At 40.7% G+C, this 22410-nt stretch overlaps 1 protein-coding gene across 1 annotated transcript in view; it reads right to left on the bottom strand.

Moving 5' to 3' along the window:
* The window catches only part of LOC118833699 (tetraspanin-36-like), a 63120-nt gene extending 61169 nt beyond the window's left edge, over positions 1–1951 (bottom strand). The window contains exons 1-2 of the mRNA XM_036741084.1: positions 1845–1951; positions 930–1158 (exon numbers count right to left, since the gene is read on the bottom strand). Coding sequence (XP_036596979.1) covers positions 930–998 — 69 coding nt within the window. The 5' untranslated portion in view covers positions 999–1158; positions 1845–1951. The remainder of the gene's footprint in view (positions 1–929; positions 1159–1844) is intronic.
* Positions 1952–22410: the final 20459 nt, after the last annotated feature.

Raw genomic sequence — 22410 nt, 5'->3', positions numbered from 1 at the left:
GTCCAAGCCTAGGATTTTTACTGACCTCTCATATGCTCACCCAGGGACCAGTTTTAGGGGTATTGCAATAATGGGGTGTGGCAGGAGGAGAACTGGCATTTACTGTCGAACACCTTTACAAAAAAAATCTCATTTTATCTTCACAGGGTTGTTATTAATACCCCTCATTTTATAGATGAGGAGAATAAGTGACTTGCTCAGGGGTTGAATAGCTAGTAAGTGTCCAAGGATGAATTTGAACTCAGATGGTTCTGATTCCCAGGCCAGAATCCACTTGACCACCTAATAACAGCTTTAGTCTAGCAATGCTCCTCCGAATGCCTTCAGCTGAGCTTCGTCTCCATTCTCCTGTTCCCAGAGGAGGGCATCACCAACCAATGGGATGCCAGGAATCTTTTCCCGAGAATAGCCCATTTGACATCAGCATGTTTACTCAAAACCCACCTGCAGCATGTTCAGCCGTTAGCCAGCTAAGAATTCTCCCTGTCTCTTTCTCATGTCCCCCTGAAAAAGCTGCCTTTAACCGGTACTGCTTTTTTGTTGTTTGCAACTGCATCATGAAACTATTCTATGGAATCCCAGGTCAGAAAAAGTCACCACCACAAAAGGAGATGACTGAGGACATAAAAGGAGCAGAATGGGAAAATAATCCTTCACACACACACACGCGCGCACACACACACGCACACACACACACACACACACCCCACTCGTGTTGTTTTCATTTCCTTTATCTGTGCATCAAGTTCACCCCCAGACACCACTTTCTCCCCTACCTCACAGAGGCAGCCCAGCTGGGATGGTCTGTTTCACCAGGTTCAGTTTCACCGGGAGGAAGCAGCTAGAACAAATGTTACTAAGAGCTTTCCTCCCCATCCCACCCCATCCCACCCCATCCCACCCCATCCCTGGGGTTCCTGCTAACTTACCAAAAAGATGACACTGAGCAGCAGAAGCACCGTCTTGGAGGTGATCATCCCACAGTCCATAGTGGCCATGGGCCTCCGGGCCAACGTCAAGGTCGCTGATGTGGCTGCCTGCCTGGCACAGAGAGTCTGTGTCGGGTTTCTAAGCTCCCACTCTTCTCAGTTTCTTGGCTGAGTTTGAGCCTCACTCAATCACATGATTTACGTATCATCCTACCCAGTCACATGCTTCCTAATGCACAGAATAAAACAAAACAATCACTGTCCAGGTCAGGACACAGCACAGTTTTTTCTCATCTTTGTTGCCATTTTGCTCTAAAACAGAGAGCTCTGAAAGAAGTCAAGAAACTCCCTCGGGGAGTGCCACAAAGTAACCTCAGTCTGTTCCATTGCCAGCCCTATCAAAGAATGTAGTTCATTCACCTCCAGCTGTATGTACATGATTAAAAAAAACAAACCAACCAACCTTCACATATTTCTAAGACCATAACAAACTAATTAGTTGTTGTAATAACTGAAAAGTCGGTGAGATGCATAATAAATCCTTTTTTTAAAAAATACATCCCCAAATTCTCCCTTATATATTTCCAAGAATGTAACAAACTAATTAATGATTGTAATAACTGTAAAGACAGTGAGATATATAATAAATTTTTTATTTAGGAAAAAATCCCCAAATGTAACAAACTAATTAATGGTTGTAATAAACTGTAGTCAGTGACATATATAACAAATTTTTCTTATTTAGAAAATAGTCCCCAAATGTAACTAATTAATGGTTGTAATAACTGTAAAGTCAGTGAAATATAAAATAAATTTTTTATTTAGAGAGAAAATCCCCAAATTCTCCATCTATAAATATGTCAGAGCCTCATGAAATAAGACAAAAATAAATAATAATTTTATAAATCAAAATACCTAAGAATTGCAGACTGGTCCACTAAATCTGTCCCTTTCTTGTCTCTCCTTGCTAGGCAGTGAGAGTATTACTCCCCTCGAGGTGTTATTGTAGTATAAGGGACTGGGAGGGAGTCAGTTCAAGGATATTGATATTGGTTTAGGGTAACAGGATATGATGGGAAGGGCACTGATCTTGGAGTCACGTGACCGGAGTATATGCTTTTCCTTCAGGATATCATCTGACCATGTCTTCCTTCCACATGTACTCCACCTCTCACTCCCTGCCCCACCCCACCCCCAATTCAATGAACTCTGTGGCTCCCAGATCAAATATCAAGCTCTTGGCTATCTGGCCCCTTCTGCCTCTCCAGCCTTTTTACACCTTTATCTCACCTCTTCCACACTGACTTAAGTACTCTTGTTCCCATTCAACACTCTTCTCCCCATCCTGTGAAGGGTTCTCTTTCCACACCTATATAATGCCATCCCCTCTCTCCTCATCTTGACCCAGAGGTGTGCTGGAGTTAGCTCCCACTAGCTTTCACTAGAGTTGACTGTCAGAAATCAGTACGAGCATCAACAGCTCAGAAATTAGGTCTATTTCCCAGGGTGATCAGGGGAAAGGAGAAGAATCTATATGTTCTCTGTGGTGGTAAGGAACTGGAAATTGAGGGGCTGCTCATCAATTGGGGAATGATTGAACAAATTGTGGTATATGATTGGGATGGAATCCTACTGTTCTGTAAGAAATGACGAGCAGGATGATTTTAGAAAAACATGAAAAGACTTGCATGAAATATTGAAAAGTGAAGAGAGCAGAACCAAGAGAACATTGTATACAGTAACAGCTATATTGTTTGAAGAATACTTAAGAGCAACCAAGTTATTCTGAGTATTGTAAATATTCAAATCAACTATAAAGGCCCTATGAAGGAAGATGCTATCTGATAAATGGAAGTATGCATAGTATGTATTTATAAATTGTTGTCAAATGGTGGCCTTCTCTTGTGTGGGATGGGGAAGGAAGGAGGGTTCAGAACTTTAAATGTTACCAAAAAATTAATTTAATTTAAAAAATAAAGCATAGAAGGTGAAGGGACAAACAGCACAGAGATTGCAGAGACAAGTGGCAAAAGTGGAATGAGTACAGAGGCAGAACACATGGGGACAGGGATAAAGCAGTGAAACAAGGGAAGGCAGTGTAAGGAAGAGGCTGGGGAGGGGAGAGGTACAGAGAACACTCACATAACCCAGTTGGAAGCACTTGACAGCATGGACCCCATACAGATGGACACTTACTAAGAGGCCAGGAGTTTGGGGTCTCGTTTTAATAGAATTTCTGGGGGGAGAACAGACTAACTCTTCTCATCTGTACCACTTTGAGAGGTTAGTTCATTAACGTATCCAAATCATCTCAACGTTGTCAGTAAAACTACAAAGTTAACACACCCACATCGTCTCAAAGTTATCAGCTCTGCTGGTTTTACTGCAGATGTCTGGAGATTATCTGAGATTTACATATCACAGGATCAAAAAATCCTGACAGCAAAGTCTGGATGGCCTCCTCTGATTTAGCACATGTCGTTACCAGGTTGTGATTTTTGGTTAGTATATGATACAGTTTGCAAATTATTCTCCTTTGATCTTTGGGACGGTCTATACTTGACTTTAGGTCACTCTTTGCAATCTTATTTCTTGCTATTGTTACTTTATACTGTCTACTTGTAAACTCATTATAGTGATTAAAAGAGGGTATGGGGAGTGGTCAGGGGGACCAGAACAAGATATAATTTTAACACAATCTCCCAGAGTTGTTTTGAGGATCAAATGTGATACTATTGTGAAGTGCTTAGCACAGTGCCTGGCACATAGTAGGTACTTAATTAATGCTTGCTGATTCCTTCCTAGTACTTTAACTTCTCAAGATAATACATGTTCCCTGTACATATAACAATATGTCCCTATCAGCATTTTATGGTTTTCTCACCCACAAATGTAATCTGAAACCCTTCCTGAATCTATTGGGGTTTTTAGCCTGTACATCTATCTCTTGGTTCTAGTAAGTATCTCTAATTGCAAATGATATGAAGTTAGTCCTTAAAATCTTTGCCAAAATTCTGTCATTCAAGCTTTGAGTGTTACTTAAGTTAGAGCTGGAAGAGAACTGAGAGATCATCTGTCCAACGCCTTTATTTTGCAGAGAAGAAAACTAGGGCTGAGATATGTGACTTGTTCAGGGTCATACCGCTAAGTAACTAGCAGAGTAGGAATCTGAGCCTGCATCTTTCTGATTCAGATTTAACATTCTTTCCACACAACATCCTGACCCTTGCTCTAGCATTCTAGGACTTAGTGACCAATAACAGCTAGCTAACTAACCTTTATAATAGTGTTATTTAAGGTTTATAGAAAGTGCTTTACAAAGATTATCTCACTTGTTTCTCTTAATGACCCTGGGGATGTATTTGCTATTATTATTATCCCCAGCTATTTTACAGACGAGGAAACTGAGGCAAACAGGATTAAGTGGCCCTGGGCAAGTCAATTGACCCCCTTTGCCTCAGTTTCCTTATCTATAAAATGAGCTGGAGAAGGAAATGGCAAACTACTTCAGTATTTCTGCCAAGAAAACCCCAAATGGGGTCACAAAGAGTTGAACACTACTGGAACGACTGAACAACAACCACCTAGCTGCCTAAGTTAATACTTAGGCTGACCAACTTAGCTAGTATACATTTGTGGTGTTCATGATTTTATGAACATCTTAAAAGATCTCAAAACTAATCACAAATAAACTTTGTGTCAAAGAGAAAAACAGGACCAAGAAGAAAGTAAGTTACTTACCCAGGTTCATGTAAAGGTTGTCACCAAACCCAAAGGGAACCCCAAATGTCTGGATCTCGGTTCTGTTTTCTAGTTATTCAAAAGTCACCATTCTCTAGTATAAGATTGGTGCTACTGGTGACCAGCTTTCAAAGAACAATACTAGCCAGGAGTGCCAGAAAAAAGTGCGGAAGTTGTACCCTCTGGAAATTCACTCAATGGCTAATATTTATGCTGTGGCACCTTTGACAGTTTTAAAGTAACATGTGGCCAAATCCTGGCCCCATATATATATCGCCTAAACTTAATAAGGGGCCACAATGTGAATATACTCACCTTGGTGTACCACAGAGACCAAGTGAGGAGGAAATATCTTTGTCCTGCTCTCTGATGCGAGTGAAGTGGATGATCTCACAATATGTGTTTGTGACCTGCAAATTAGGTTGCAGTTTCATTACTTTGAAATAATATTACTCATTTTCTCCCAAAATTCATTCTTCATTCCCTTACCCTTTAAATTACAGCTTACAAAGTAAAATATACCAATGATCTGCTTGATTCTCCCCTTTGCATTACAGTAAGGAACACATATCTTCCCTGTCCCATCCTTCACTCTAACTACAGGCATAGGCAGGGATTTGCATAATCATTTTGCTCTTAACCTCCTCTTTCCTAGAAGTACATGATAGGTACAAAGTAAGTACAGAGCAGATCTATTGGTTTTAGGTCATGGAGAAAACCTGTTGTACATGTAGCTGGGCCACACCAAGAGCTTTTGTGAATGGTGCCATGGGGCATTTTTTGCTGGGGGAGAGAAGTGCTCTCCCTGGGACTATGGGAAACCCAGAAGATAATCCTGATCTCCATCTTGAGGAATAGAGAAACATCTCATGACTAAAATCTAGGAGTGGTACTTTTTATATCACTATGCTTTGCTCTGAAATATAGTGTTGTACCCTAGGGGCACTCATTCAATAACTATCAGTTGACTATTTGAAAAGTGAGGCAGCTAGGTGGTGAAGTGGATAGAGTGTTGGGCCCTGTTTGCCTCAGTTTCCTTATCTGTAAAATGAGCTGGAGAAGGAAATAGCAAACCACTCCAATAACTTTGCTGAGAAAACCCCAAAAGGAATTATGAAGAGCTAGACATGATTGAAACAACTGAATAACAACAAATTTGAAAAGTCAAATTATTACATTTATGTCAGTTTACTGTCTCCTACACTTGAGCACACTACTGCTCTGCCAGAAAGGAAATCTAATTATCCCCATGTCTTCATTAACCCCAAGAAAGTATAAAACCCTTAACATTCCTAAATGTCCAACTTTTTAATCACAGGCTAGGAAGTCAGGTGAACTCAGGGGAAAATTCAATCCAGTTCTACAAACAATGATAGAGTTGGAAATAAGTTGGGACAACTGGTGCTTTGCCCTGGAGCTTTGTCCCTGAGAGAGAGAACACATGTTATGGAAAGGTAGGCCCTTCCTCCCAGCCATAGTCTATAGACCTTTTACCCTGGACCTCACATTCTTCCTTGTAAATCCCATTCCCTTGCTTAGGCCCACCAGGGTCCTGTTGTTATGGTGCTATTCTCTCTGAATCCCCTCTTCTCTCTCTGCCACCACCATGATCACCACCAATCTCATGGTTTATAGGCATAAGGGATAGGCTTTCCCCTCTGCTTGCTTGATTGTATCTACAATTGAACTGTCTTCTGGGCCCATGCTCATTCATATTGCTTCCATCCACCTTAATGGATTATTTTCTGCACCAGTAGTTCCTAGCACTTTTGGTTTACAAACTCATTCCAACAAAAATAAATGTTACAAGCTCTCCCCCCTACCCTGATAATATAATATGTTACTAATAATATTCTTTACAATTATTTACCCATTAAAGTGCTTTAATGTTAATGGAATTTGAAGATCTTCCCTGCCCATTAATAGGCCTCACAAGGAGCCCATTGGGGGCGGGGCTTGCCTTAGGGAAGAAGCTTGTTTGTAGGAAGGCTCACACCTTTTGCTAATTTCTAATTAGGCACTGAGTCATGAGGGCTGTGATGCCCTCTGGCTCTGAGAAGAGTACATATACTCTGAGGTAAGGTTTTGCTTTGGGGGCTCACTCATTGGAAGGATGTTCTTGACGAGACTCTGGGTTGCTGTTAATGAGCCCCTCCTGGCTTTGAAAACCAAGATGTTGGTGCATCTCTCTCTGGTAACTATGTATGTATTGTTTTGGCCAGACAATTAGAAGCCCTGTCTGTTGATCTGTGCTATTTTCTCTGTTTGTATTTTTTCTGCTTGTCTCTACGTTCAGGGTGCTGACCTTTCCCCTGAACTAAGTGAATGATTGTTTGATTAAAGTGAGATTGCTGACCCCTTTAAAAGCTATTTTTCCTTTAAAGGCAGATCAAAGAAATGTGCTAGCAGGCTGTCCTGGGTATGCTAAGGTGCTTGCTATTACAAGTGCCATTAAAAATATTTAGCATGAACTCTTTAAAACACTAAATGGAATCACTGTTCTGTACCAAGATTCTTCCACCTCCAAATGATTTTTGCCCCAAAGTGGGGAGATTTCTAGTTACGGTTCTGATTAAGCATCTACTACATAGCAAGCATTAAATTGGATAGACTCTGACTATAGTGAAGGAGTATATCAATATAGAGATGATAAAGACAGATAGATGGTAGATCAATAGATAAAGAAGTTGACACAAATATAGATGATGACATTGATGATATAGGTAATAGAAATATAGATATATTGATACAGATATTGATAAAGCTACATCATCTATTTAGTGTTTCCTACTTACCAGGCACTGGGTTAAGTTCTGGGTTTACAGAAACAAGAAAGTTCTACTTTTAAGGAGCTTATAGTCTAATATAAAGACAAAACATAAAGGGGAAGTGGAAAGAGGGGCAAAGAGAGAAAGGGGAAGGAGAGGAGAAGGAAAGGAAAGGGAAGAAGGGGACCTTCAAGAGTGCCTGGCAGCTAGTGTGGTGGTAGAGCAGGCTAGAGAGTTAGCTGAAAGTGAAGTGAGAATAATAAAGGGACAGCTGATGGCAGTTCCAGGCTAGGATCAGGAATATTTTAAATCCAATACCCCAAAGTTCCTCTGGAAGCAAGAATAGTATTATGTTATTATTTCTAATTATATTTTGCCATTTTCTCTCCAGAGAGGAATGGACATTCCATGAGGACAGTCTTCATTTGCCCTCTGATTCCAGTTACCTGAATTTGGGAGCTATGATGAATATATTAGGGATAGAAACTGGATCTGAGATTTCATTGATTTAGGGAACTCCTGGTGAGGAAACTGTAGAATAGTCCCTTCTTTGCAACTTAGAGTTTTGGAGAGGCTAGCCAAGACGGTGGAATAGGAGGAAGGATTCCATTCCAGCCTCCCACACAACTGTTCCAACAGTGATCTAAGAATGTCAGACCAAATAGTAATGGAGAGATTGAAGGAGAAACTACAGTGAGTGATCTTTCCAAGATCACAAAACAACCTCTAGGCAAGTGATTTAGGGTAAGAACTACCAAACCGGGGTGGCCTGGGATCATAGTCTCAGCACCCTGAACTCTGAGCTTTATCAGCAGTGCAGGGTCATCCAGAGTTGATCTTAGACTCAGCCCTGGGCACTAGACAATTACAAGCAATCCACAGAGGGGCTCCCAGAGATCTAAGAGAGGTCAGCCAAGAGAGGATCACAGGCTCAGCTCTTGGCCCAGCCTAGCAGATCCAGCTGGGAGAACAAATTCAGTGCCCAAAACTCCCAGCTAGGTGTGCAGTACACAGAAACCCAGAGCTGACCATGGACTTATCTCCAGATCGGGCTAGCTGTTCAGGGCCTGGAGCAAAGATTTAGCCCTCAGAGACACCTGCAAGGAGGTTGACCAGAGTAAAGCATGGACTCAGTCTCTTGCCCAAGGAATCAGAGAACAGGGGTCTGGAATGATGGATTCGACCCTCAAAAAGACTTCCAAGTAGGCTAGTAATGCCTTATTATCCAAAGCATATCACTAAAAGTATAACTAAAATAAAAAAAAAAGATAAAGAGCTATTATGAGGCTAGGTTGCCCAAGCTCCAAACCCAAAAGAAGAGAATAATCCAAAATGTATACAAGTAAAGAATCAAAGAAAAATATCTATTGCTCATAAAATCAATTAGAATTCCAAAGACAAATGATGCAAGTTAAAAAATTCGTTTCAAAATGGTATTAAAAATGAAATGAGATTACTAGGTGAAAAAAATTTGGGAAAAAAGAGAACTAAAAAAGAGAGAGAGCCATTGAAGAGAGTTGTGGGAAGAGAATTAACAGCTTGGCACATAGATATAAAATCTTACACTAGTAACAGACTCCCTGAAAAATAGACTGGACCAAACAAAAGCTGATGAGTCCATGATACAAAAAAGAAATATTAAAACAAAGTCAATAGATGGGGGGAAGATAGAAAAAAAAATCAAAAAACAATTGACCTATAAAACAGTTCAAGAAATAATTTAGAAATCATTGTACTACCTGAAAGCCATGACCAAAAAGACCCTGGATGCCATATTTCAAGAAATCATGAAGAAAACTGCCCAGATCTCTAAGAACTAAAGGACAAAATGAAAATAGAAAGAATTAACCAGTCACCTCCTGAAAGAAACTCTAAAATAAAAACTCACAGGCATATCATAGACAAAATCTAGAATTTACAGGTCAAAGAAAAAAAAATACAGCAAATAGCCAGAAGGAATATTTAAGTAACAAGAATCCAGTCAGAATTGTACAAGATTTATCAGATACCATTATACAAGACTGAGAACATGGAATACAATATGCCAAAAGGTAAAAAATACAGACTTACAACCAAGAATAATCTACCCAGCAAAAGTATAATCCTACAGGGGGGAAATGGACTTTAAATTTAACAGAGGACTTTCAAACACTCCTAATGAAAAGACTGGATCATATTTTAAAGTTTGAAATATAAATATAGAAGTAAAGAGAAATATAAAAACATACCTATAAGAGCAAAATCAGAGAAGACTTTATAATGATGAAGTATTTGGGGGCAGGGAGAATCCCCAAACAACTGTGATGTCAGCAGGGGCCATAGAGGGAGTCAAATAAGATGGAGGGCCTGGGAGTTATTTTTGTTATGTTTTGATGATCTGAAAGAAAGAAAGGAAAGGGAGGATGAAGAAAGATACACCAGTGAAGAAGAGAGGAATGGGGTGGGTGGATTATTGTTATTTTACATAATGGGAGGGAGCTAGTAGAAGTCTAAACAAAAGAAGAAAGGAGGGAAGGAGCAGGCATTACTTGAACCTCACTTTAAAATGACATAGAGCAGAGTGAGCAGGGCCAAGAGAACAATTTAGACTGCAAAAATACCACTGCAAAACCAAATGATTCTGAAAGACCTAAAAAGCAATCAACACAATGATTCCATTAGACCAGTGATTTAAAATGTTACCAACCTCCTGACAGAGAAGTGATGGATTAAATAGTTTAGCTGAGTTCCTATACAACACAGCCCTTAATTTTAAGTCTCAATTTTATTTCAAAATACAATGTAACTTTAGAAAAAGATACAAATAAACTGCCACATCTGGTTGAGGGAAGCAAGATCATTCCCAACTGAGGGAATCTGAGAAGGCTTCGTGGAGGAGGTGGAATTTGAGCTGGTCTTTGAGGACGAGTAGGATTTCAACAAATAAAGATGGAGACATAAGGTAAATATGTGTGTGTGTGTGTGTGTGTGTGTATGTGTGTGTACGTGTGTATGTATTTTCCCTAGAATGAATTTGCTTATCTCCAATGGAAATGTTTCATATCAGAACACTGACTACAATTGTAAAGCTGCCCAGTGCTATCTCCCTTCACCACCGCATTCTGCCAAATACTCTCTCAGGGATGGGAACTGGGAGCAAGTTTTGTTGACAAGGTTCAGATAAATTATACTAGACCAGCTCAGATTTCACAGATATAACCATTTCTTGCTCTCACACTGGCATATGACTTGTGGGAATTCTGGAGAAAGCAAGCCACAAATCCTCATAAGTACTCTCTACCACAATAATGACAACATGGAGGAAGGGAAGGAAACCCAAAACAAATACCATAAAACCAGCCTCTAAACAATTCTGTTCCTTTCTGGCACTCTCTCATTTTTCTCATGCCAAGTAATGCACAGCTCGCCACAACCAGTGACTGTCCCACCATGCTCTAACACTGTACCAAGGGTGGTCTCTACAGCCACCATATTTCACCATACACCAGCAACATAATTAATACCTGGTGCTCCTGTGCTGAGTACTTGCTGTCATTCATATTCCAAGCTACAGGTCTGGTTGTTGGGAGGGGCAGGAAGGGAACAGACTCCCCCACAGACATTACAGGGATCTCAGAAACTTACAATTCAGATATAATCCATAATCAACAATCAATCCATCTACAAGTTTAGAATACATTACTTCACCCACTTCACAATGCAGCCAAGCTAGTCTTGCTGTTCCTCACACATTATCTTGTCTGGCCTTTACACAGGCTGTCCCCCCTTGCCAGCAAGGTACTGTCTCCTCACCTCCCCATCTCAAAATCCTTTCTTTAAAGTTCAACTCAATCTCCAGCTCGTATATGAAGCCTATTCGGATCCCCCTAACTTCTGCTATCCTAGCCCATAGAACAATTGCTTCATATTTATTTTGTAAAAATTTTGTGTACACTTATATAAATGTTCACGTATTGTTTCTCCTGTGGAATGTAAGCTCTTCCAAGGTAGGGACTCTTTTGTTTTTGTCTCTGAATTCTCAGTGCCTGGCACAAAGTAGGTACTTGATAAGTATTAATTGATTAATTAATTAATTGATTAATTGACCCTCAGACGATGGCACCCAGAATTATAGAGGGAATTTTCCTGAGCATACAACAGCCCCTCTCCTCTCTCAGTCCCACAGTGTTCTAATGTCCTGACAATCAGAAAGTCACAGTACGAATAACTGATGATAATAACAATAACTGTAGTATTAACTTTGGAGCCAGAAATGTGGTTTTGAATCCTGGGTCCTGTGAATTATTCAATAATTACAAAGGGAGGGAGAAGAGTGAGAATACCTATTAGCATCCTTATTCTAGTTTAACCATTGCTGGTCATTGTCTAATCCTGTTCAGTAATAAGGACTGCCAGTCATTAAATACTCATCTCCAAGGGTTCTGTGTTCTACTCAACACTAGTAACAGCAAGCTCCCTCTCTCTCTAGCTCTTAAGGAGCTATCTTCTTTCTTCTTTCCCTTTTGTGACCATTTTTGTGCATAAGAATGCTCATCCTGAGCAGGCAGATTTCAAAAAAAAAAACCTGGAAAGACTTACATGAACTGATGCTGAGTGAAGTAAGCAAAACCAAGAGAACATTGTACACAGTAAAGGCCACATTGTACAATGACCAACTTCTCAGCAATGCAATGATCTTAGACAATTCCAAAAGACTCATGATGGAAAATGTTATCCAGAGAAAGAACTATGGAGTCAGAATGCAGATCAAAGCAAACTATTTTCTTTCTTTTTTCTTTATTGTGGTTTTCTCCTTTTGTTCTGATTCTTCTTTCACAACATGACTAATATGGAAATATGTTTAATACGATTGTATGTGTATAACCTATATCAGACTGCATGCTGTCTTGGGGAGGGGAAAGGGAAGGGAGGGGGAAAATTGAGAACTCAAACCCTTATAAAAGTGAATGTTGAAAATTAAAATAAATTTAAAAAAAGAATGCTCATCCTGCAGACTTATCCAATTAGATTCTTGGTTAAATGTCCCCATCCACTAGAAAAACACTCTACCCCTTTAGCTGTCCCTGTTATGTTTCAATGGGGTTTACTCTCAAAGGTATGGTATACTTGTAAGCAGGTCATCACAATAGGAAAAGGAGTAAAAGCATATACATCAAAACCCTCAGCAGACTGGGCTCCCAACATTCTTTCTTAGAGCAAGCTACCACCCTCATGGTTTGGCGAGTAAGTTAAAACAGAGGTCTCAAGAAACAGTTTTGATATCCAGACTCCAACCTCCCCTTCTGGCTGCTGCCCTTTCTGGTACAAGTCTAATAAGGCATTAGCTCTTCCCTGGGATCTTAGCACCAGTTTGGGCCTGACCATTCTGGCCAACTCTTGCTGCAGCTCCAGCTAGGCTGGGGGCTATAGGTCTTGGCTCCTCTTGCTGTTGTTTATACACTGAGTTCAGTCTCTGCTTTGTTCTGGCCATGCCTTCCACTTCCAGACACTACATTAACTTGATCATTTAAGGACAAATCAGGACTATTAAAATGTTATTTCCATAAAACAGAGGAAGTCAAAAGCATGGTGACTCTCACAGAAAGCTATCTTATTTGGGCCTTTCCTTTCCCGGTGAAAATCCCAATGGGCTAGTTCACTCTCAAGAAAATTTCTCTCAAGTCCGTCCCAACCTCACCCATCACCTGGTTCTGAAGTTTTATGGGTGGGACCAACCCACAGCCATAACAAAACTAGAAGCATAAAGAAATTCAAATTAATTTCTCTATTACTGTTGAGAGCACTACCACCCCCCCAGTCACCCAGGCTCACAACCTAGGTGTTATCCCCAGGCTTCACTCTCACTCATTCTCCATATCTAATCTGTTGTCAAGGCCTATCAATTCTACCTTTGTAGAAACTCTGTAAATGCCCCCTTCTCTCCTCCAACATGGTCACCACTCCTAGACTATTTGCCATAATCTCCTGGTTGGTCTCTCTGCTTTAAATCTCTCCCCATTCTAGTCTACCCTCCACTCAGTTATCAGATTGAGTTTCCTAATGCTCGGATCTGACTATGTCACCCGCTTTTAAAAAGTAATTTCAGTGGCTCCCTACTACCTTCAGTATTAAACATTCAACCCTCTGTTTGACTTCAAAAGTCCTTCATAACGTAGTCCCTTCCTACCTTTCCAGTGTCCTTATACCTTATTCCTCTTCATGTACTCTGTGATCCAATGACACTGACCTCCTTTCTTGTTATTCCTCACACAAGGCACTCCAACTCCAACTCTGTTCATTTTTACCAGGATTTTCTCTCTCCTCATCTCTGCCTCCTTGGCTTTCATGGCTTCCTTCAAATCTCAGCTAAAATCCTGTCTTTTTCAAGAAGACTTTCCCAGTCCTCCTTAATGTTAGTGACTTACTGACTTCCTTCTGAGGTTATCTCCAATCACATATACATGTATATATACACATATATGCATGCATATACATGTATAACTATATAGACATACATGCATCATACACAGTGCACATGTGTATAACATATACATGTATATACATATATACACAATAATAAATGTGCATTATATGTAACATGTATATATAATCTATTTATATCATATATCTATATCTATATATTTTGTTTGCATATAGTTGTTTGTATGTTATCTCCCCTATTCAACTATGAATTCCTTGAAATTGGAGACTAATTTTGCCCTTTTTTTGTACCCTCAGCTCTTAGCACAGTGCCGGGGCAGAATAAGTGCTTAATAAATGCTTAGTGATTTGATTCTTCAGGGACTAAGGCTTATTTTTAATAGATTATCTCCTATTTGCTGTGTTCCCTTCCCTGCCTCCTCCCCCCTCACCCCCAAGCTGTGCCCTAAATGCTTGACACTTGCTGTGTTGACCTGGGGTTAAGTCTCTTCTCAGCAGTCAGAATTCTAAGGCTTAATATTCCTATTCATAAATCACTGTTTGAGGAGTGATTTTCCCCAGACATGTTTGAGTTTCTCTGGTTCAGTAAGACTGTAATAAGCCTTACTTAGGTCATGTGGTTAGTGAAAATATCAGCTGTCAGTTTAGACAGCTCTTTTACTTTTTCCGTTTATGGTAAAAGGGTAACTATTGGAATTCATCCAGTTCCTTGGTAAGGTTTTGAGCTTTTGTATGGTCCAAAGCTATTCAATTCAATTTAAAGAGCATTTTTAAGGACCACCTATATTATAGGCAGGGGAAGCAGGTGGTACAGTGGATAGAGCATCAGGCCTGGAGTCAGGAAGATCCTCATTCAAATGTGGCTTTTGACTTTAGCTGTGTGACACTGTGCAGATCACTTAACCCCTATTTACCTCAGCCCCTCATCTGTAAAATGGGAAGACACTGGAGAAGGAAATGGCAAACCACTCTATTATCTTTGCCAAGAAAACCCCATAGACAAAGTCCATGGGATCACATAGAGTCAGGCATGACTGAACAACTGAACAACATGTTATAGATACTGGAGATATGAAGAAAAAAAATGAAACATTCCTTGTCCTCATGTAGCTTACATTCTAATGGGAGAAAAATAGCAAGTATTCAGATAAGTAAATACAAAATAAACACAAAAGGTAATTTCTGGGAGTGTTTTAGAGCTCAGGAAGGGCCTTGTACAGAAAGTGGCACTTTAGCTGAGCCTGGAAAAGACTTTGGTGTCCCTAGAGACAGAAAGGAGGAGGGAGAGAACAACAGGTGAATTACTTATAAGTTTTTTTACAGAATGTTTTATTTTTCTCAATTACATGAAAAAAAATTTTAACATTCATTTTAAAAAATAATTTTTGAGTTCCAAATTCCTTCCCTGCCACCCCACCCTCCTCCTTGAAAAGGCAAACACTTTGATATAGATTATACGTGGGCAGTTGTGCAAAACATATTTTCATATTAACCACGTTGTGAAAGAGAACATAGACCCTCTTCCCCCCCCAAAAAAAACAAGAAAAATAAAGTGAAAAATCTACTTATAATTTATAAGAAGTTTTAATGAATTCCACAAAATGATCTGAAGTCTAGGGCTGGGCAAGTACTCAAGTGAATCGATGAAATATACTCATTTAGAGTTCGGGATAACTGTTGATGAATACTCAGTACCAATTCTTGATTCTTAAATAGGGCATCTCATTCTCCTTGTCAGGTCTTCCACACTTTCCTCCCCTGTCAGCCCTGTGCTGGGGTAGAGCTGCCCTTGAGAGGAAGAGCAGCGGAGGAAACCCTGAGGCATGGGTGCTAACCCTCTGATGTGGAACACTAAGTGTTCAACTCACCTGTTATCATCAGAGTTACTGCCATCTGCTCCTCTCTCCAGGACTCATTCCTTATGGCCACCAAACTTCCATTACCTCCTGCCTTCCTGATCCTAGTAATACTGAATCCTCAGATATCAAAGAATACACCACTTGTCTCCTCAGCCTCTATTTCCCGTTCTGTCATCCACATCTCCCCCAATCCTATCTCTCCAATGGCCCATTCCAGCTTCCCTATCAATCAGGTCAGCTCGCTTCTCCTTGTCATCCAGACTCCTAAGCTCAATGTCATCCTGACTTCTCACTCACATTCACTCCACATAACCAATCTATCGCTAAGTCTCTTTTCTTTTTTTTTTTTTCTTTTTCAGGAGAGACAATCAGGGTTAAGTGACTTGCCCAGGGTCACATAGTAAATGTCTGAAATCAAATTTGAACTCAGGTCCTCTCAATTTCATGGCTGGTGCTTTATCTACTGTAACACCTAGATGCCCCCATTCTTTTATCTTTATCATAAAAGCCTACCCCCCCCCCCATCTCTCCTAATGTTTTATTCCTCCTAAACCTGTTCTATGTTCTCAGTGGGACTTCCAAAACCTCCATCCCTCAGGCTTCACTTTCCTCCTTTCCTATTTGCAGACCTTTCATTAGCAAATTCAACCCTACGCTCTCCTGTACTCTCCAATTCTTTGCTGCTTTGTCCTGTCATCATTCATTACCTAGACAAAGGGGTTACCTTTCTACTGGAATTCAGCACACCACTAGATCACTAAGAGGTTAAATGACTTGATCAGGGTCACAGCAGCTAAATGTAAGAGGGACTTGAACCCCGGTCTTCATCATTCTGAGATCAGCTCTCTATCGATTGCCAAGCTGCCACTGACTGCCAAAACAAAACCCAGAGAACCTCATAAAATGAGACTTTGATACCCCCCAGCCCCCGCCCCATATCATCATAGTATAGATGACAGTATAATCTAACCAGATCTATAGCCCTGGCTTTCTGAGACACGAGATCAAAAAGGCTTGTTATAATTTTAATGGGACCAGAGACGTTGGAAGACTACTTTAGAAGGACAGGAAAATCTATAAACTGTATCGTTAATATATCGTCGGATATTCTGAGGAGAGTTAGACTTTCAGCAGACATTCTGGGACAGCTCATCATGTCCGAGAGAATTTTAAAGTTCCAGGAGGAACCCCAATTTGAAGAAGATAATTTCTTTTTTTAAACATTTATAGATTCATTTTTAATTTTCAACATTCACTTCCACAAGATTTTGAGATCCAAATTTTCTTCGCGTCTCTCCCCCCCCCCATGCATTCTGATTACCCCTTCCCCCAATCAGCCCTCCCCTCTATCACATTCCCCCCTCTTTTATCCCCTTCTATTTTCCTGCAGGGCAAGATAGATTCCTATACACCATTGCCCATATATCTTATTTCCCAGTTGCATGTAAAAGCAATTTTAACATTTTTTTTAAAACCTTGAGTTCCAAATTCTCTCCCTTCTTCCCACCCCACCCTCATTGAGAAGGCAAGCAATTCGATATAAATTATACATGTGTAGTCATACAAAACACCTCTATAACAGTCATGTTTTGAAAAACTAACTATATTTCCCTCCATCCTATCCTGCCTCCCATTTATTCTCTTCTCTCCTTTGACCCTGTCCCTCCTGAAGAGTGTTTGCTTCTGATTACCCCCTTCTCCCATTTCCCTCCCTTCTAGCAGCCCCCCTTTCTTATCCCCTTCCCCCCTACTTTCCTATAGAGTGAGATAGATTTGAAGAAGACAATTTCATCCATATTTTTGAGGTGATAGCAAGAGTCAGACACGAGCAGATAGCCCTGGACTGGATAATAAAAGGAGAGAAGACAAGGTTTGGAGGAGTAGATTGGAACTGATACCAGGCTGAAAAGCACTTGACAGTGGTGATAGTGAATTGAATTCCAGTTAGCAGCTCTTTTTTCTCCCTTGAAAGGTGATCTCAGCTTCAAGACCCATGACAACTCTCTACATCTTACTTATTTATTTTACTTGTGTTTCTTTGGGCAGCTAGGTGGCATAGTCAGCCTCGAGTCAGGAACACCTGAGTTCAAATTTGGCTTCAGACACTAGCTGGGTGACCCTGGGCAAGTCACTTGGCCTTGTTGGCCTCTGTTTCCTCATCTGTAAAAGGAGCTGGAGAGGGGGCAGCTAGGTGGTGCAGTGAGTAGAGCACCGGCCCTGGAGTCAGGAGTACCTGAGTTCAAATCCGGCCTCAGACACTTGACACATTCACTAGCTGCATGACCTTGGGCAAGTCACTTAACCCTAATTGCCCTGCCTTCCCCCCTGCAAAAAAAAAAATTAAAAAAAGGAGTTGGAGAAGGAAGTGGCAAAGCACTTCAGTATTTTTGCCAAAAATCCCAAATGGGGTCACAAAGAGTCAGATATGACTGAAACAATGGAACAACTACAACAAAAAATGAATTTCTTAACTATTAATAGTGACCTTGTTTAAGTCTTGGGAGAAGAGATTTTTTTTTTATTTTACTTTGATATGGGGAACATGCTGATTAGAGAAAGAATTTTCTGAGATTTAGTTCATTCATGAGGATATTCCAGTAAATTTCATGCTATACACTAAATTGCTTTTGAAACTGAACAAATAAATGACTAAGGTAACAGGCCAGTAGCACTGAGAGGGGGACAGGTGGTTGTGGTTGGCACCTTGGATCACATGGCCATATACTACAAAGTGTTAACTACTTCTCCATAGTCACAGGATAAGGACTTCAGAGTTGGTAGAGAGGCCATCCAACCTCTAGTCCCACCTGTACATGGGAATTCCCACTGTAATATACTCAATAAATGGCCATCCATTCTCTGTTAGACAGCCTCCAATGAGAGAGAACTCACTACCTTTTCAGGCAAGTGACTTCCTTTTTGGATAGTTCTCAGTTTCAGAAAGTTCTTCCCAACAGCTAGCTTAAAATTGACCTCTTTGAAACTTCCACTGAATTTTCCTGGTTTTGCCTTCTGAGGCCAAACCAAACAAGCCTAATATTCCTCTATAGACAGCCGTTCAAATATATGAACATAATGATCATATGCCCTCCTGCCCTGAGTTTTCTCCACACCATACATTCCCAGTTACTTTAACTATTTCTCTGCATGGGAATAGCACTTTGAGGTTTTCAAAGTGTTTCATATGTGTATTTTCATTTGATCATCACAACAACCTTGTGAGTTAGGTGCTATTATTATTTTCATTTTAAAAATGTGCAAACTGAGGCTGAGAGAAGTTAAGTGACTCGTGTAGGATCATACAGTTTTAAATGTCTGGGACCAGATTTAAACTCTGATTTTCTGAATCTAAGTCCAGGAGTTTATCCACTTTGCCACCTGCCTGCCCCTAAGACATGGACTCAAGGCTGTATGCTATCCTGGATGACCACCTCTGGACACTCGGCAGTGTATCAGTGTCCTTCTTAAAGTGTGGTTCTCGGGACTGAATTCAGCACTGCATTGTGTGCCCTGACCGTTTTGACGTAGAGCCCAAATCAGCCATGCAGATTTTCCATCATCCATTAACTGCTTTCTTTTACTATCCCTGAGGCAGCCTTCTCCTATTAGTGAGTTTCTCCCTAAATATCTATTTTGAGAGAGCATCCAGACGAGGGGGCAGCTAGTTGGCACAGTGGATAGAGTGCTGGATCTGGAGTCAGGAAGACTCATCTTTCTGAATTTAAATCTGGCCTCAGACACTTTCTAGCTGTGTGACCCTGGGCACATCACTTAACCCTGTTGGCCTCAGTTTCCTCATCTGTAAAATGAGCTGGAGAAGGAAATGACAAACCACTCCAGTATCTCTGCCAAGAAATCCCCAAATGGGGTGACAAAGAGTCAGACATGACTGAACAACTGGATAAGCTTCATTCTCTGCCCCTATAAAGTCATGTTCCTCGCTCCCCCTTATTCCCTCCTCTTTTTTTAGCCTCCTTTTATATGTTGTCTTCCCTCATTAGAATGTAAACTCCTTGAGGGCAGGGACTATCATTCCTTTTGCTTGAATTTGTATCCCCAACACTTAGTACAGTGCCTGGCACATAGTAAGCACTTAATTTTGCAAATAATTAATTAATTTACCCGTGACCAGGGTAAATATCATTAGCTTTTTTATCATAAAGTTATAGAAATCCTGAATCGCAGAGCCTCAGTCTTGGAAAGGTCATCTAATTCAACCCATACCAGAACAACAGAGTTAAACTACCTAATTTCGTCCTTGAGGCAAGAATATAAAATTCTTTCCTTCCTTCCTTCCCCATCCCCACACACATAATGGCAAGGAGTGATGAGGATGGTAGATGAATCTTTATACATTTTTTCTGCACCTCTCAGATGTGTGTACCTAAGACAAATGACTCACTTGCCTCACCCTCGCTATAGTTCTGCTAAATAAGAATCCTCTCTATAATGTACCCTATTGATGGTCATCCAACCTTTGTTTAGAGATATCTAGTTTGAGAGAAGCCATTACCCACTAGGACATTTTCCCTTGCATAAGGGACAGCTAGGTGGTGCAGTGGATAGGGTATGTTGGACCTGGAATAACGAAGACCTGAGTTCAAATCCAACCTCAGGCATTGATGATAGACAGAAGTGCCGACTATGGTATCTGAAAAGGCGCTGCTCTTGGAGCCCAACATATAAAAGGAAGAAAGGCAATACTCTCTGCCCTGCCACTTGTGCCTAGGAGGTGGAAGTCCCTTAGAGGCCAACCAAGGGATCAGAACCAGAGACCCTTTTACCCATTCCAGGCTAAAGGTCTTTACCCTTTCTAAAACAATACAACATTACACCAGCCCAGCAGAAGCGTGACCTGGCTCAGCAGAGGAGCAGCCCAGCCCATAGAGAAATGGTCTGACTTGACGGCTGAGATGCCAGGCAACCCCATCAGTGGAACCATCTAGCCCAGCAGTCGAGCACGTGGGCCAGTCACAGAGAAGACTCTAAGCCCAGAGCTCTATCCACTGTACCACCCTGCTGCTCTATAATATACCCCACAAGTAGTCATCTAGCTTTTGCTTGAGGACTAGCTAATTTTGTCCCTGAGGCAAAAATATAAATTTCTTTCCTTTCTTCCCTCCCCATCCCCATCCCCACACATATAATGGCAAAGCACGATAAGGATGGTAGATGGTAGGGGCGCTCACAATGTCCTGAAGCATCCCATTTCACTTTTCTATACCTGTAATTATTAAAAATTTTTTCTTTTATCAAACCCAAATCTGCCTCTGGGAAATTTCCAGCTGTTACCCTCAGGCCTCCCTTTTGGGACCAAAAAACAAATCTCTTTTTAAAATCACTAGCCTCTTAATAATTAAAGATCATTGTCCTGGGAAGTGACCCCATGGAGATGCATCATGCTCACAGCTACTGAAAACCCAGAAAAGAAAATCTTTGCCACCAGTCTCTGCCACTGTCAAATGGTTCAACATCAGAAACTGATAAGATTTTCTCAGTGGAAATGACAATAAAGAAAAGGCCTTTCCATCTGCTTTGCTGCCATGGGACTTTCCCAGCTGACTTACAGCTGAAACTTTCTCTATGTGCTATTTCTCCCAATGGAACCTGAGCTCCTTGAGAGCAGGGACTGTCTCACTTTTCTCTTTGTATCATCAGTATATAGCACAGTGCTCGTGAATAATTTTTAAAGAAGCCATTCTCTGCCTCATTTCTTACCTAGCCTTAATCACTGAACTAGCATTGTCTCAGTCAAATTGAGACCTGTTAAAGACCATAGCTGAAAAAAGCCTAGGTTTCCTACTACATCCAGGGCCATCTCCCCTGCAACCAGATGACTCCAGAAGAAAGAGTGAGGCTGGTGACTCTGTGCAGCCCTCCCTCACTTAAATCCAATTCACTTGCATGTCATGGCATCACCTCCCTGATTGCCATGGTCCTTTTCAAGAACACAGGAAAAACAGCAAAACAACAACAGCAACAAAATCCATTCAAATCATGACAATTCGTATTCAACTTGTATTCCACCAAAATCCTCTGATCTTTTTTTTTCCAGAAGGAATGCCATTTAACCATATTGCATTTATTTCAAAATTATGAAATTGATTTTTTGAACCTTTCCTAAGAGTAGTCACATTGTAGATTGATTCTTTGGTCAAGGACTAACTCCTCTCTACTTACAGAATCCACTGGAGGAGACATATATATGTAATATAAAACATATGTGCAAAATAAATAGAGGGTAGTTTGGAGGAGGGTGGACATCAGCAGCTTGAGGGGATTAGGAAAAACTTTTTTTAGAAGATGGCACTGGATGAGCTGAGTCTTAAAAGAAATGAGAGATTTTAAGTGAGGAGGGAGAACATTCCGGGCATGGGGGATAGCCAGAGTAAAGGTATGGTGTTGGGAGATGGAGCATTATGTATGAGGAACAGCGAAAAGGCCAGTTTGACTAGACTGTAGATTACAGGTAGAAGAATCATATTTAATGAGACTGGCCAGAGGAGTTTCTATTTTTTATTAAGTATAGAAGAGTTATAAGTCAAACTTGTGCTTTAAGGAGATTATTTTGCCAGTTTTGGGGAGCATTGGTTGCAATGGAAACTGATTTAGGGAAGAAGGACCATTTAGGAGGCCTTTCCAATAATCTAGGAGAAAGATACTGGGGGCTTGAATCAAGATTGTTAGATTAGA

The sequence above is a fragment of the Trichosurus vulpecula genome, chromosome 1 (assembly GCF_011100635.1).
Source record: "Trichosurus vulpecula isolate mTriVul1 chromosome 1, mTriVul1.pri, whole genome shotgun sequence".
Taxonomy (NCBI): domain Eukaryota; kingdom Metazoa; phylum Chordata; class Mammalia; order Diprotodontia; family Phalangeridae; genus Trichosurus; species Trichosurus vulpecula.
The sequence above is the reverse complement of the archived record's forward strand: the minus strand, read 5'-3'. Positions and strand labels throughout refer to the sequence as shown.